The sequence below is a fragment of the Mastigoproctus giganteus genome, chromosome 3, assembly GCF_048544385.1.
Source record: "Mastigoproctus giganteus isolate SK-2022 chromosome 3, ASM4854438v1, whole genome shotgun sequence".
Taxonomy (NCBI): domain Eukaryota; kingdom Metazoa; phylum Arthropoda; class Arachnida; order Uropygi; family Thelyphonidae; genus Mastigoproctus; species Mastigoproctus giganteus.
This window is the reverse complement of record NC_143577.1, coordinates 256,615,209-256,632,454: the sequence shown is the minus strand read 5'-3', so window position 1 is coordinate 256,632,454 and position 17,246 is coordinate 256,615,209. Positions and strand designations below refer to the sequence as shown.

General features: G+C 39.5%; 1 protein-coding gene across 5 annotated transcripts in view; it reads right to left on the bottom strand.

The window, feature by feature from the left end:
* Positions 1-17,246, bottom strand: part of Strip (striatin interacting protein) — a 325,994-nt gene that overhangs the window by 229,413 nt on the left and 79,335 nt on the right. For all 5 annotated transcript variants that reach the window (XM_090371052.1, XM_090371055.1, XM_090371051.1 and 2 more), the window contains exon 3: positions 7,541-7,615. In XM_090371052.1, coding sequence (XP_090227178.1) covers positions 7,541-7,615 — 75 coding nt within the window. The remainder of the gene's footprint in view (positions 1-7,540; positions 7,616-17,246) is intronic.

Genomic DNA, 17,246 nt, shown 5'->3' with positions numbered 1-17,246 from the left:
TGTTATGTAGGGTCTTTGGCACCACGCCTGTGGTTGATCATCGTGTCAACCACTGGCGTGTCAACCACGCCTGTGGTTGACACGATGATCAGGATGGTCGTTACTTGTTGCATATGCCACATCTCTTTGATCTCCTGTCTTAGGTTCCTGTACTTCCTGATTTTTATCCCATGGGTTTTCTGCAGGTTGCCAGTGTTGGGTAGTGCTATGTCAATCAGATAGGTAGCCTTTTCCTTGTCCACAAGGGTTATGTCCGGTCTGTTGTGCAGGATTGTCCTATCCATTATTATGGCGCAGTCCCAGTACAGCTTGTGGATTGGGGTCTCTAGTACTGCCTGGAGTTGCTACTTGTAGTACGGTACACTTTCTTCGATCAACTGATTATTATTATTATTAGCCAAACTCCACCTTTAAAAATCTCGTCCTTTACCTAAACATTGGTTTTCCAATAAATGTGCTAAGGCTCTTTAAGAGAAGAATGTTGCACAACATAATTGTCTTGTATCCAAATCCCCAGGTTCATTTTCTGGCTACACCAAAGCTTGCAACAACTGTAAAGTAGTTATTAATCAGTCCAACTGGTGCCTCCGTAGCCAGGAGCAGCAGCGCGTAGCACACGCTTCTTGATCAGACCGGGGTTCGAGACCGTGACCACCAAATACGGAGGATGTGGAAAGGTCAGGGAATGACCACCGCATATCCCCGGAGCAATATGGCCTTAGTTGATATTGTTCCTAAAAACCAAATAACAACAACAGTCCAAACTAGATTTCCAACAGGCTAAGAACAGAAAACTTGCTTCTTGTCCAAATGGTATTTGAGCATCCTGGTCTCCTGCCAAAGCTGATCTGCTAGCATTCTATTTCAGTTCCAAATCATGCATTGATGTTCTTGGTAAACCATCTGCCACCATTCCTAGTACACTCCATTCAATGCCCTTTTTTCTTCCAACAGAAGGATATCAAAAGGAATCTGATCAATCCTGATGCTAAGAAAGCATTAAGATTGATTGGTCCTGATGGTATTTTTCCACTTGTTCTCAAAACTAGTGCTTCTGAACTTACTCCCAATCTATGTCGCCTTTTTTTCACTTTATTATTCCAAAGATGTTTTCCCTTCTTCTTGGAAATTTGCTCATATCCAGCCAGTTCCTAAAAAGGGTGATAAATCCCTCCCATCCAATAATCATCCCATTACACTTACTTCTACTCTTTCTAAAGTAAGGGAGAAATCAATTAACCGCCAGCTCTCATTAAACTAAAAAGAAACCTTCCATCTGATCAAATCAATGATCGCTAGTATGAATTCCACCAGTGTCAATCCACTGGCAATATTCTGGCTTTTTTTACCCATCTATGGACAAATTCAATAGAAGAAAAATGCTGAAACATGGTTGCGCAACCTTTCAAAGGCTTTTGATTGTGTTTGGGATAAAGGCCATTAAATAATCTTCATTAAATAATGGTTTGCCAACTGTTTTTTGTAATTGGGTATCCACTTTTCCCTCTGACCACTCACTGCAGGTATTGGTAGATGGCTGTCTTCTAACTTCTCCATTAATGTTGATGTTACCCAAGATTCAGTTCTTTCTCCCACTCTTTTCCTCTTGTACATTAATTACCTTCTTCCATTGACTATAAATCCTATCTATAGTTTTGCTGATATAGCGTATTGCATTCCACCTTCCAGTCTGAGAAACCATGCCCTGCACAAACAGCTGCAACTACTTAAATCTGGCGAGTATGGGCTTGGCAAACCCAGGGTCCTGAGCTGGATATCATCATTCTTCTCTTTCTTGGTGATTCCTTTCTACCTCTCTCCCTCTCCCTCCCTCCCTCTCAGGGTAACTTGGGAATTTGTTTTTTTTGGCTGGTGCAGCATAAGCCTCAGGCTTCCTTGCACCAAATGGCTAATAATAATAATAATATCCACTACCAATTCCTTAATGCTGATCTCTAGGTAATTCTCCAGTGGGGCAAAGATAACTTAGTTGATTTCAACCTTATAAAACTCAGTCCTATTTTATATCTCACAAAAAGGAGTCTTCTGCTCCTATGCTTATTTTTGATGACACTAATTTCCAGGCAAGATCACATATCTATATTAGGGATTACCCTGACTTGTAATCTCTTTGCATAAGCACATTACATGCATCTCTTGGCATAAGCACATTACATGCATCTCTTGGCATAAGCACATTTATATTACAATACACAATATATTCCACAATATTCTTCTCTACTAGAGAAGTATTTAGTACCGTGCATGGGTTGAAGGAGAAGTATGGGGAGAGGGGGATGCCGGAAACTTTGCTCTAGAGACTAAACTTGGGTTTCACCACTTCGAGCCTCCAATAAGCAAAGTGGTGGTATTTCACCAGTTGATGAAAGTCATCTACCACCTATGGAGTAGTGCAATACCAGCTATCTCATTGTGAAGGTACCCACAATATGTGATACAATTAAAATGATGCCTTTAGGCTAAACACGTAGTTCAAATTTATGGGTAAACTATGGTGTATCTACACCGATATTATAGAGTTAATTACCTAAACCCATAAGAAATGCCTTGTGCATTCCGTCTACTAATAAAAATATACACCAGTGTATATTCAATATACACCAGTGTTCAAAGAAAGAGCATCAACCCCTTAAAATTGTAATTGTTGTCCGAATAACGTGAGTATATGGCACTATTTCTTGCAGACTGCATCAGATAAGATTGATATGCATAGGTGATGACATAATATTGCATCAGCTGTTACTTTCAGCTATATAAGCACATCTGCAAGAGTTGCAGTCATTCCTTGCTTGTGTCAGATGGCGAGTTACGTGCAGCTGATGCAGCGAAGAAAGAGTGCTATTGTTGCTTTATACGAGGAAAGATGTTCTTCTTGTCATATTGCTTATAGAGCATCTTGTAATCAGTTTACAGTGAGTAGATTTCTTTGCAAACTCTAGAATACTGGTTATGCTGATAGGAAAAAAAGTACAGGACGCAAACGAGTCTCTATGCCAAAACAGGACCATATTTTGAAGTGCTTATGCCTTACAAACCGTAAAGCTTCTTTGTCTGAGCTGAAAAGAGAATGGGAAGAACATACAGGAGTGGTAGCAAGTGCAGTAACAGTCAGAAGATGCCTTCTGAATGGACTTGTAGCCGGTTGTCCTAAGAAGAAGTCCATCCTCACACAAAAAATGAAAAAGGTCTGATTAATTTGGTGTAAGGAGCATGTCAAATGGACCTCCAAGCAGTGAAGTCAGTTATTTTCTCGGATGAGAAGAAATTCAACCTGAATGGCTCTGATGGGAGACAAACGATTCGCCGTAGACGTGGTGAAGAATACCAGACTATATGGTGTCTACAGTGAAATGCCCTACTAGCCAAATGATATGGGGGTGCATTTCGTATTGCAGAGTAGGTCACCTGCAGTTTATAAAAGGTTCCATAAATGCCAATGGATATCTGGCTATATTGGAAGGCAAATTGCTGCCAACCATTATACACCAATTCAACCTGCCAAGTAACTGCATGTTTCAGGATGACTCTGCTCCTTGTCATCGGGCAAAAAGTGTAAGTAGGCACTTCTGTAGTTACTATAGCTTCATTTCTGCATTAGAGGTTTGACAGTACTGTGTTTACATTTGTTATAGGCGAAAAACTGGTTGGAAGAACAGTCCATTACAACTCTTAACTGGCCAGGAAATAGCCCAGACCAGAATCCTATAGAGAACTGTTGGCATCGTGTGGAATCTGCAGTTGCCAGAAAGAAACTAAAGACCCTTCGTGAACTTCAGGAAGCCATAATTCGTGTTTGGAACCACGAACTATCAGTTGATTATCTTCAGAAATTGATCTTATCAATGCCTAGATGGTGTGCTGCTGTCATCAGGGCCAGAAGCGGTTCAACTAAATATTAGTTTACACCTGGTGAACTTTTCATTTTGTTTTCCATTTAAAATGATAAACTGAAGCAAACTGAGGGCTTCTGATAACATTTCAGCTATAATTGTCGTGTTTACCAAAACTGTTGTATAAAGGTTGCAAATACTCATTTTGGAATATTTTGAGAGTACTTGTCAAATATTATTTAGTTTTGCCTTAACTATTAATACATATCTTTTGTTATATTTCTATTTGTGATGCTAATCACTAATGCAACATACCATTTTGAAAAAGGGATAGAAATGTGAAATTCCTAGGTGATGCACTTCCTTTGAACACCAGTGTATACATACCTTTTTTTTCAAAAAATATATTCAAAAATATACACACAGTGAATTCTGGTTAAATTTAACCCCAGGGGCTCACATCTGGTGAGTATAGGCTAAGCACACCCAGGGTCCTGAGCTGGATATCATCATTCTTCTCTTTCTTGGTGATTCCCTTCTACTTCTTACTCTTTATTTTCTCTCTTGGGGACGTGTTGCAGTTCCAAAGTCATTTCATTTTCTGTACAGCTCATCACATCTGAATCACAATTAGTCGTGCAACCACATTAGAATTGTTTTGCTGCTTATTCCTCACCAGCTATCAGCAATAAATTGTACAGCTTTTAACATTGAAACTTTTGCACTAACTTCTATTGATTTTGAAGATGTCAGCAGATTTTCCTCAATTGCTTCAAGGATGCAATTAACCAGCTTTCTGTGATAATAGGTCTTCAAAATTTTTATAATTGCCACATCCATAGGCTGTATCAGGGATGTGGTGTTAGGGGATAAAAATTCCAGTTCAATATTTTTTAAACCATCTACATTAGGGTGTGCCGTGCAGTTGTCCAATATCAACAGAATTTTTCTGGACTTCCATTTTCTGGACTTGCAGTTCCGCATCCCAGTTCATTAGCCATTGCATAAAAATATATGTGGTCATCCACGCCTTCTTATTGGCATAATACGAAACTGGCAAACTGCCTATTATAAGCACCTTGAAACAAGGTTTAGCACTTTTACCAATAACCAAAAGTTTTGATTTTATTGTTTCCTGACATGTTTGAGCAGCACAACAGTTACACGATCCATTTCTTTCTTTGAACTGGACAGTGTTATGTGTTGATAGCTCAGAGAACCATCTGGCATAGCATGATAATACAGGCCTGTTTCATCGGTGTTGTAAATGTCATTTCCACTAAATTTTTAAGCAACTCTGGCAGTTTTTCAGATTTCCATTGCTCAGCACTTGTAGCATTACTTCTTCTGCCCTTCACTATCCTTCTCACCATGTGCTTTTTTGTAACTAATGTCATGTCTACAATTCCATCGAAACAACCAACCATCCATTGCTTTGAAATTTATGTGACCTAGCTTTTTGGCCAACTCTTCTGGCTTGGTTTTTAACATAGGGCCACTTACACGCACATCTTGTTTAGATACAGTGGAAAACCATTGATTCAAAGCATCCTCGACGTCTGGATCATTGCCTACCCTCTTTTGCTTACAAAATGTTTTCTTTAAACTCACGTGCAATGTCCACCCCTCTCTAAGTTTTCCTTGTTGCTGTAGCAGTCTGAAATTGAAGATTTTGGCATCTTAATTATCTCTGCTAGCTGTAGATGACTGATGTTAGGAGGTTGACTTTTTATCTTGTCAAGAATAGCGATTTTTTCTTAGAGCAACAAATCTTTATGTGGCATCTTGACAGGGGTCTTAAATGTACTGAAAAAAAAAAAAAAAAAGCAAAATCAGTGCACTGTTTGGTACAGTTTTTAATTTACGTTAACCCTCAAGAAGTATACATATGTACCTGGTGTGATTGTAAACAATTGTATACTGCAAGCAAAATTTCTATCAGAATCCGATTACCACGACACAGAACAAACACAACACAACCACCCTACAGCATGACTTCATAATAACTGACTCGTCTGCTGCCCGCATGATATCTATGTTACGAGCATGCATGCATGCCATCTACATACAGCTTATTGTTCAATCACAACCATCACCACCCCAATTAACAATCCAACAGTGGCATTCAACTGAAGCTGTTGCTTCAGTTGAATGCCACTGTTGGCCTGTTATTACATCATGACTTCAAATGAGATGCAAAGCTTATTTTTTTTATTGACAACACATATTGGGCTAATTTACCATTGTTAAAAGAATGACTGCCAGGGTTGCTTCACGTGATTCTAAGCAAAGATAGTAGCTGCCTCAACAAACAAATGGATATCAAGGAAACAGCTTGGACTAATGGTTATTCCAGCAGGCACAGCTGTGGAGAGTCCATTAGTCGGCAGACTTATGACTACTGAGACTGGGACATGATCTGAATCAAAGTTTCTGGAAGCACATTCAGCTGACCCAGGGTGTGTTGCTTTGGCTAGGTGATAGCTAATTTAGTACAAATAAAAGTTAACTGTGTAAACAAATTTAAGTTTTAATAATTTTTACAGAATTTAATTATCAATGGATCATTAATTATTGCCGTGCAGCTAATTGATAATGGAAGCTTTGAGAAGCAGGGATTATACCAATTCAATGCTAACAAGCAGAGTAGTAAACATACATGTTGAGGCATTTTCACCTCAACATGTATCTCAGGTTTAATGCATAATGACTATTCTAGAAATTTTTTTTTTTTTTTTTTTTTTGTAAGACATCCCCCCTTCCCTCCAATCACATCCAAACTGGCAAAAAAAAAAAAAAAAAAAAAAACTTTTGGCAGCGGTATCTAGATCTTGAACAAATTTGCCAGGCAGGCTTATTCATGTATTATCACAGAAGAGTTAAAATGTTGAAATAAAATAACAACACAGAAATCTACATCACTTTTTAAAATAATTAAATTAAAACTAGCATTCAAATGCATGTTTTTATGAAAAAATTAAATTACATAGTCTGCCTTCATCATGGTACCATAATTTGCTGTAAACATGATGATAATGTGATCTTCTGTGCATTCATTTATTAACTCACTGGAAACAAATTGGGGGGGAGGGGCTCCAATCATATTTTCAGCAGGTGCAGCCATAACGTTACAAAGAAAATATCACTATGTGTGATAACTCTGTTGACAATTATGACATGTAACCTTTGAAAACTACCAACAAGTTTTAGTTTTCTTATTTTTAGATTTATGCACTTTTATATTACATTGTATATCATTTTTTTAACATTTTGGACCCATCAGTAAACTGTACACGACCATTTATTTGTACATACTTTACAATTAATTTTACTCTAAATAAAAATAAAAGTTATCTTTATTGCCATTTTGACTGGTAGAGAACGGTTCATCAAGCAACTCTTCTTATGTTAAGTTCACTGATCTGAAATACAGTTTGTATCCCTCATAGAAATAACACCTATTATTACTAGAGCTTAGCCTTATTGATTATTACGGAGTGATTAGGTATGTTGCAATGGGATGTGAAATCTCCTTACTATGATCACTGAAGGGACAACTAAAGACATTGATGCTACAAGAGTGGAGTGATTATTATATCAAATTCCTTCCAAACACTCACTAAATCCAAATTAACATCTACTCTAATATTTTGGCCAAACACAGCACATGACAATATATGAAAACTCACCATATTCTTCCATTAGATCTTCAAATGCTTTCTTATTAAGTAAAAATTCTGATTCTTCTGTATAGCTATATAGTTCTGAAATGATAATATACAAAAAACTGTATGTATAAACTAGAAAACAAATAAAAGAACTAATAAAATAAAATTAATTTAATATAATATAGTTACAAAAATTGAGAATCTCCAGAGCAAAGCTATGGAAACTTCCATTTCTTCCATCATGTAGAATAAGTAATGTCTTTCATATGAAAGCGAGATTACAATGGGCATCACAGCAAGATCCAATATTCCTTACATTTTGAGGATACAGGTGGAACAAACCTATATCTGGTGTTGTGGATTGAGTAGTTATAATAAATTTAAACTATAGCAATTATTAGAAGGAATGGACAGGTGATGCGGGAATTTTTTTTTTTTTTGGTTTTTTGGTAAAGGCAAATGATACTTCCTTGCATCATTTGCCATTACTAATACTAATAATCAAGTCGAGAATGTTCTTCTCCCTAGTATTTTACTCTAACATGCTGATGCAAATAATAGTTACATTTTATTTAAAAATTTTTCCCCCATTATTTTCCTTCCAACTTGCTTCAATCAATAAGGGGCGATTGAAATCGCATATAATATGACATTCACGCTCGCTCACTCACTGACCAATTTAATCTGCATGTAGAGGATGTCACCATACTTTTTTATAATCCTCTGATCAGTACAATACCATCACTCTTATTTTACCTTTGCATTAAAAACTCCATACATATTCTGTGCTGGAATGCATTACTTCTGAATCTGGGAAAACTTTAGTCACCATCATTTGGTCCTTGAGGCTGTCACAGACATTCTCTCAGATATGCCAGACAAGCTGTACTTGCTACCTGGGAGTCTAAAATGCTGATGGAACTGATATTTGGGTGACATTCAAATCAAGTGGACCCCAATTTTGGTGAAGCCCGGACGGTCTGTGGCAGCCAAATCCTCTGCTTGCACCTTCACGATGCTGGGACTGTTAGTAATCCTGGGTATAACCTCCATGCACAAGCACACTGTGGGTGACCACGCAGGTGTGAACCAACACAAGCAGGGATCGAGGTGTGGCACCCAAACCACATGGAGAAATGCTGCCCCTCTGTGTTACCAGGCAATACTAGGTGGTAGATAACTCTCATCAACCGGTGCAATACCACCAGTTTGCTTATTGGAGGCTTAGTCTCCAGAGCTAAGTTCCAGTCAACCCTTCCCCACCTCTTCCATCATGAAGTATGACTGATGACTTTTTTTGAGTTTTTTTTTTATGATGAACATCATGGTGAGATCCAATCTTCCTTACATTTTGAGGGTACAGCTCTAAAACAGTGTTCCCAGGCCAGCCAATAGTTAGTACTCCGGACTGAACCTATTAGTAACCTATTAGTAACATTGGAGGCTTCCGGATCAGCAAGTGTATAATCTTGCTACCTCCACTTCGCCAGATAGGACTGGAGGAAGTCCTAGTAGTGTGTGTGAGTGGGGCATTGTTGAGGCGACATTATGTCAAGGATGTGGGTATATTCAAACCATGTGTATGCCATATCCAAAAATTTCATTACTTCATCCAGCGCGGGTCTCCGTAGCCGGGTGGGAAGGAGCAGCAGTGCGTAGCACACGCTTCTCGATTAGACCGGGGTTCCAGCCCGTCACCACCAAATACGGAGGATGCAGAAAGGTCAGGGAATGACCACCACATATTCTTGGAGCAATATGGATTAGTTGCTAATGCTCCTAAAAACCAAATAACAAACAAACAACTTCATAAAGCATGTCCACCCACTTTTTCTTACTATTGAATACACCATGAATTGTCAAACAAATAGAGTAAGCTTATCTACGAAAAGATCTAAACATCCCAAACATTTCCTAGTTCATTTCACAAATATACGTGGTCAGATTCTAATCTCAATAACATCCATTTCCACTTGCAGTCTGCCAAACCCTATGTACTTTTTTTTGACAGACTCTCAATTATTGGTTGATTCAACTACTGCTCATCTCAGTTGCCTAAATTATTCGCTGTATGATTCCTTTCGCCTCAAAGGTGGTACTTGTACATATGTCCGTTCTGATATTCCCTGTCAGAGACTTGTAATTTGGAATCTCCTCTTTTTGATCTTCTCTGGCTTAAAATTTATCTGCCTCATTCTGTCAAATTCATCTGTTGTCTCTACTGTCCTCCAAACTCCACTAATCACTTGGAGCATTTTGACTTCCTATCTTTCCAACTTAACTTCCTCCAGTCCAACTTTCCTAACAGTGATGTAATTTTCCTTGGTGATTTTAACACACAGAACTCCAGCTGGCTTCTGTTTTTTAGTCACACTGACCCAGCTGGTTGAGATGCTAAAGCTTTTGCAATTACTAACGAACTTGCACAGATTGTTCATTTACCTACAAGGATACCAGACAATCCTAACCATACAGCCAACACGCTTGCTCTTTTTCTCACAAACAACTCTTCTAACTACACAGTCAAGCCAATAGTCGATCTGAGGTGCCTAAAGGAGCGGTCCTTTAGGCACCTCAGATAACAACTTGGTGATTGTCTCTTCTCCAATGGAGCCATTATTTCATAACTATTCCCAACCTCATATTGTTTGGAATTACAAGAATACAAAATGCGAGGACCTCGGAGATTTCTTTTCTTCTTTTCCTTGATCGGATTACTGTTTTAGTAATTGATGACGCTGTAGAGTGGATATCATCTTTTAAGGTCACGAAAGGTGATATAGTTGTACACGTTGGCACTAATGATATTAAAAGTAGGAGACCGGAAGAATTACTTAACAAGTACAGGTCACTGTTGAAAAAAAAGCCGTGAATTAGGGTTGAATTTGAAAGTGTCTGCAATTCTGCTCAGAAACGATAGGAGGGAGTACATGATGAGTGCCTTGTCGATCAATTCGGCCCTGGAAAGATTGTGCAAGGTTCAAGGGGTAACATTTTTTTCAGCCTGGTCTGTACTTGTTAACAGGAGAAACTGCTTCTAGAGGAATGGGATATACTTAAATAGAAAGGGTGCAAGAATGTTTGCTGATGCTATCATTAGCATTAGCATTAGCAGAGGCATATGATGCAAGAAAGCAAGCTTATTCAGCATCAGCCAAAAAAAAAAAAAAAAAAAAACCCACTCCCATTTCACCCCTCCGTTCGTTCGAAATACCTGTCCAGTTGAGCTTTAAATTTGTTTAGGCTATCAACTTCAACAACAAGTGATGGAAGTCGGTTCCACCAACCAACCACCCGCTGGCCAAAGGCAAATTTCCGCACATCTATCCGACATCCGTCCTTCCTCAATTTGAATTTATGCCCTCTGAGGTGATTATTCTGAGAAAGATGAAGAATCCCATTGGCATTGAGCATGCTCAAACCATTCAAAGCCTTATACACCTCTATCAGATCACCTCGCCGGTGCCTAGTCTCCAAACTCTGTAATTTGCAAAACTTAAGCCTTTCTTCGTAAGAGCAACCCTTTGTTCCATTTACTAATCTTGTTGCCCTTCTCTGTACCCGTTCCAGCAGCTCTACATCCTTCTTGAAATGAGGCCTCCAGACCTGTATACAGTACTCAAGATGTGACCTTACCATTGCCTTATACAAGGGAATAATCACCTCCTTATCCCTGCTAGAAAAATTCCTGTATATCATTGACAAGACACCAGGAGCTACTCTTGCAGCTCGTCTGCACTGCTCAGAGAACTTCATATCTGCCTGCACAATTACCCCCAGGTCCTTTTCATTCTCCACCACTGTCAGTGTAGTAGCGCAGAGTTGATACGTTGTTCTGGGGTTACTGTTTCCCATATGCAGCACTTTACATTTGTCGATGTTAAACCTCATTTGCCACCTCTCAGCCCATCTGTTCAACCTTTCCAGATCCTGTTGCAGCAGCATAGCGTCAGTATTGTCCTTAACGACCCTGCCAACGTTTGTATCATCTGCAAACTTGGACATTAAACTTGATATCCCATCATCAATATCATTCATAAACACCGAAAACAACAACGGACCCAACACTGAACCTTGAGGAACTCCACTAATAACATTAGTCCACGTTGAGCAGTGTCCATTGATTACCACTCTCTGTCTTCTGCCACTCAACCATCCCCTTATCCATAGCAGCAATTTGCCTCCAATGCCACACTGCTCCAATTTGTGCAGCAGTCTTCCATGTGCAACAGTATCAAAAGCCTTTCTAAGATCCAAATATATAATATCAAAGTTATTCCCTGCATCCAGTTCTTTTGTGACTACATCATAGTATCCAATCAAATTGGTCAGGCAAAACCTGCCCTTAACAAAACCATGCTGCGTCTGAGCTATAACTGAATTCTTGTCTAGATGATCCTGCAGTGCTTCTTTAACCAGTGCCTCCATTAATTTACCTGGAACAGAAGTTAAACTAACAAGTCTATAATTACTTGTGTCAGCCTTTGATCCTCCTTTGTGAATTGGGGTTACATTTGCACATCTCCAGTCTATGGGTACCTCCCCTGAGTCCAAAGAAGCTCTCATAATTATGGCTAGGGGTTTGCATACTTCCTTTGCTGCCTCCTTTAATATAACTGGATAGATCCCATCCACCCCAGGTGCCTTTTTTATGTTTATCCTCAACAATCTCTCCTCCACTTTCCTCTCAGTTATTACAAAATCATCCAGCTCACTGCCAATGTTTACTTTACCTACATCATTCTCCTTCCTCATGCGTGAATGTAGATGCAAAATACTCGTTTAGATTGTTAGCCACCTGAGCAGGATCCTCAACTGTTGAACCATCAATATCCAGTGGACCAATCTGATTCATCCCTTTCCTTTTCGAGTTCAAGTATGTAAAGAACTCTTTTCTGTTTTTCTTTGCATCCTTTGCCAAGGATTTTTCATAGTCTGCCTTTGCCTGCCTAATCTCCTTTGTGACTTGGTTACAGACCAACTTATATCTATCATAGGCTCCCATGTCACCCATTAATTTGTATGTATCCCATGCATTTTTCTTCTCTGCCACATGTCTCATTAGTTCATCTGACAACCATTTAGGCCTAAACCTTGAACAATATTTCTTAGTTGGTATGTAAAGCCTAGTAGCTTCCAAGATAAGTTCTTTGAATGCTTCCCATTTTGAGTTTGCTGTTGGTAACATCATCAGTTGGTCCCACTGTATAGAATTTAAATACTGTCTCAGACCATCATAGTCGCCTTTACGAAAACAAAAACCCTTCCCTTTACCTCTGATGGTAGTTACCTCCTTGAGTAAATCCCACTTCAACACACTGTGATCACTGCCACCTAGTGGTTCATTTATCTGCAGGTTCTTAATGCATGAAGAATCACTACTGATAATCAGATCAAGAGTATTGCTCCCTCTTGTTGCCTCACGAACATGCTGATGTAGAAAACTAGAAAACAATCATCCAATAAATCCACAAAAGCCTTGCTAGTGTGCGAGTGACCAACCCACAAATTCCAGTCAATATCTGGGAAATTAAAGTCCCCCATTATAAGACTCTCTATCGAGGCAGTGTTAGGTGGGTCGGAAAACTGCTAGCTTGGGAAGATACAAGGACTAACAGATTAACAGTAGCCACTGGCAGAGATGAAAGTGATTCTTGCACTGCTACTATTGGAATGAGGAGAAGCCTGGAAAACAAGATGCAGGATATTTCAGAGACTGCTGGGATTCATTGCGGTACAAGTAAACACATGAGTTTTGTTGGGGTAGCTAAGAATAGGAACAGGTGCATGTATACTTGCACTTTCTGTACACCAATGCTGGGATATCAGAGACATGGTGTCACACAGATATAAGGAATGCAGAACTGGAATTTGGGGAGTACAATGTGTACAGAAAGGATAGACAGGATAGGAAGGGAGGAGGGGTTATGATATTTGTTAAGAAACACATAAAATCCAAGGAAGTGAAGCCAATCGACATTCCACGATAGTGCAGTGTGGAGTCAGTTCAGTGTGACATAAGCATTGGGAGATCAAAATTGAGAGTAGGAGTGTGCTATAGGCCTAATGACTCTGATGAGTATAATAAGAAACTGTACAGGGAAATATAGACAGGGCCAGTAAATCAGAGAGTCTTATAATGGGCAATTTGTGGGTTGGTCACTCACACACTAGCAAGGCTTTTGTGGATTTATTGGATGATTGTTTTCTACATCAGCATGTTCGGGAGGCAACTAGAGGGAGTAATACTCTTGATTTGATTATCAGTAGTCATTCATCATGCATTAAGAATCTGCAGATAAAGGAACCACTAGGTGGCAGTGATCACAATGTGCTGAAGTGGGATTTATTCAAAGAGATAACTACCATCAGGGGTAAAGGGAAGGGTTTTTGCTTTCATAAAGATGACTACGATGGTCTGAGACAGTATTTAAATTCTGTACAGTGGGAACAACTGATGATGTTACCAACAGCATATTCAAAATGGGAAGCATTCAAAGAAATTATCTTGGAAGCTACTAGGCTTTACATACCAACTAAGAAATATTGTTCAAGGTTTAGGCTTAAATGGATGTCAGATGAACTAATGAGACATATGGCAGAGAAGAAAAATGCATGGGATACATATAAATTAACATGTGACACAGAAGCCTTGGATAGATATAAGCTGGTCTGTAACCAAGTTACAAAGGAGGTTAGGCAGGCGAAGGCAGATTACGAGAAATCTTTGGCAAGGGATGCAAAGAAAAACAGCAAAGAGTTCTTTACTTATGTAAACTCTAGAAGGAAGGGGATGAATCAGATTGGTCCACTTGATATCGATGGTTCAACTGTAGATGATTCTGCTCAGGTAGCTAACACACTAAATGAATATTTTGCATCGACATTCACACATGAGGAGTTATTCAGTGAGGGGAATTCCAGAGGTGTATTCAACTCTGGCAGTAAGCTAGATAATCTTGTAATAACTGAGAGTAAAGTGGAGGAGAAATTGTTGAAGATAAACACAAGAAAGGCACCTGGGATGGATGGGATCTATCCAGTTATATTAAAGGAGGCAGCAAAGGAAGTAAGCAAACCCTTAGCCATAATTAGAGAGCTTCCTTGGACTCCGGGGAGGTACCCATAGACTGGAGATGTGCAAATGTGATCCCAATTCACAAAGGAGGATCAAAGGCTGACAAAAGTAATTATAGACCTGTGAGTTTAACTTCTGTTCCAGGAAAATTAATGGAGGCACTGGTTAAAGAAGCACTGCAGGATCATCTAGACAAGACTTCAGTTATACCTCGGACACAGCATGGTTTTTTCACGGGAAAGTCTTGCCTGACCAGTTTTGATTGGATACTATGATGCAGTCACAAAAGAACTGGATGCAGCGAATAACTTTGATATTATATATTTGGATCTTAGAAAGACTTTTGATACTGATGCACATGGAAGACTGTCGCACAAATTGGAGCAGTGTGGCATTGGAGGCAAATTGCTGCTATGGATAAAAGGATGGTTGAGGGGGAGAAGACAGAGAGTGGTAATCAATGGACACTGCTCATCGTGGACTAATGTTATTAGTGGAGTCCCTCAGGGTTCAGTGTTGGGTCCATTATTGTTTTCCGTATTTATAAATAATATTGATGATGGTATATCAAGCTTAATGTCCAAGTTTGGAGACGATACAAAGGTTGGCAGGGTTGTTAAGGGCACTACTGACACTATGCTGCTGCTGGAACAGGATCTGGAAAGGTTGAGCCGATTGGCTGAGAGGTGGCAAATGAAGTTTAACATTGACAAATGTAAAGTACTACATATGGGAAGCAGTAACCGCAGAGTAACGTATCAACTCTGTGGCACTACACTGACAGTGGTAGAGAATGAAAGGGACCTGGGGGTGGTTGTGCAGGCAGATATGAAGTTTTCTGAGGTGCAGAAGGGCTGCAAGAGTAGCTCATGGTGTATTGTCGATGATATATAGGAATTTTTCTAGCAGGGATAAGGAGGTGATTATTCCCTTGTATAAGGCAATGGTGAGCCCACACCTAGAGTACTGTTTACAGGTCTGGAGGCCTCATTTCAAGAAGAATGTAGAGCTGCTGGAACGAGTACAGAGAAGGACAACAAAATTAGTGAATGGAACAAAGGGTTGCTCTTACGAAGAAAGGCTAAAGTTTTGCAAATTACAGTGTCTGGTGACTAGGCACCGGCGAGGTGATCTGATAGAGGTTTATAACGCCTTGAATGGTTTGAGCATGCTCAATGCCGATGGGATTCTTCCTTTTGCTCTTAATAATCACCTGAGAGGGCATAAATTCAAATTGAGGAAAGACAGATGTAGGATAGATGTGCGGAAATTTGCCTTTAGCCAGCAGGTAGTTGGTTGGTGGAATAGACTTCCATCCCTTGTTGTGGAAGTTGATAGCCTAAATAAATTTAAGGCTCAGCTGGACAGGTATTTTCAACGAACTGAGGGGTGAAATGGGAGTGGTTTTTTTTTTTTTTTTGGCTGACGCTGCATAAGCTTGCTTTCTTGCATCATATGGCTCTACTAATGCTAGTGCCCAATTAGCTTGTTTCCAGTTCTTCAATTTCATTTTCTGCCTACACCAAAGCTCGCAACAAATGTAAAGCAGTTATTAATTAGTCCAAACTGGATTTTGAACTGACTAAGAGTAGAAAACTTGCTTCGTGCCTTAATGGCAGCCAAGCATTCTTGTCTCTTGCCAAAGCTATTGGCCGCAACTTTTGCCCATCTCTGCTTCCATCTTTGTCCAAACCAGATGGTTCTGTTGTCTCTTCAGCTAAGGATAAAGCTGACCTACTAGCATCCCATTTTACTTTCAACTCGTGTAGTAATAATATTGGTAAAACACCTCCCACCATTCCCAACACTCCATTCAATGCCTCCTGTGGTCTTCTGTCAAAAGGATGTCAGAAGAATTTTGACAAATCTTGATGCTAAGGAAGCTCCAAGTCCTGATGGTATTTCTCCACTTGTTCTTAAAACCTGTGCTCTTAAACTTACTCATATTCTTTGCCGCCTTTTTTCAATTTCTTATTCTAAAGGTGTTTTTCCTTCTGCTTGGAAATTTGCTCGTATCCAGCCAGTTCCTAAAAAGGGTGACAAATCCCTCCCAATTATCATCCTATTGCAATTACTTCTACTCTTTCTATAAGTAATGGAGAAATCAATTAACTGCCAACTCAAACTACCTAGACACCTTCCGTTTGATCAATGATCACCAGTACGGATTCCGTCAATGTCGATCCACTGGAGATATTCTGGCTTATGTTACTCATTTATCAAATTCAATGGAAAAGTTTGGTGAAACACAAGCAGCTGCTCTTGACATCTCGAAGGCTTTTGATCGCGTTTGGCATAAAGGTCTTCTAAACAAGCTTCCATCTTAAGTTTTTCCAACTGTTTTTTGTAATTGGTTATTCAGTTTTCTCTCTGATCGCTCACTGAGGGTGATGATAGATGGTTCTCTGTCTTCTAACTTTTCCACTAATGCTGGTGTCCCCCAAGGTTCAGTTCTTTCCCCCACTCTTTTCCTCTGGTATATTATTGACCTTCTTCGATTGACTGGAAATCCTACCCATAGTTTTGCCGATGATAGCTGTTGTTGTTGTTTGGTTTTTAGGAGCATTAGCAACTAAGGCCATATTGCTCCAGGATATGCGGTGGTCATTCCTTAACCTTTCCGCATCCTCCGTATTTGGTGGTGACGGG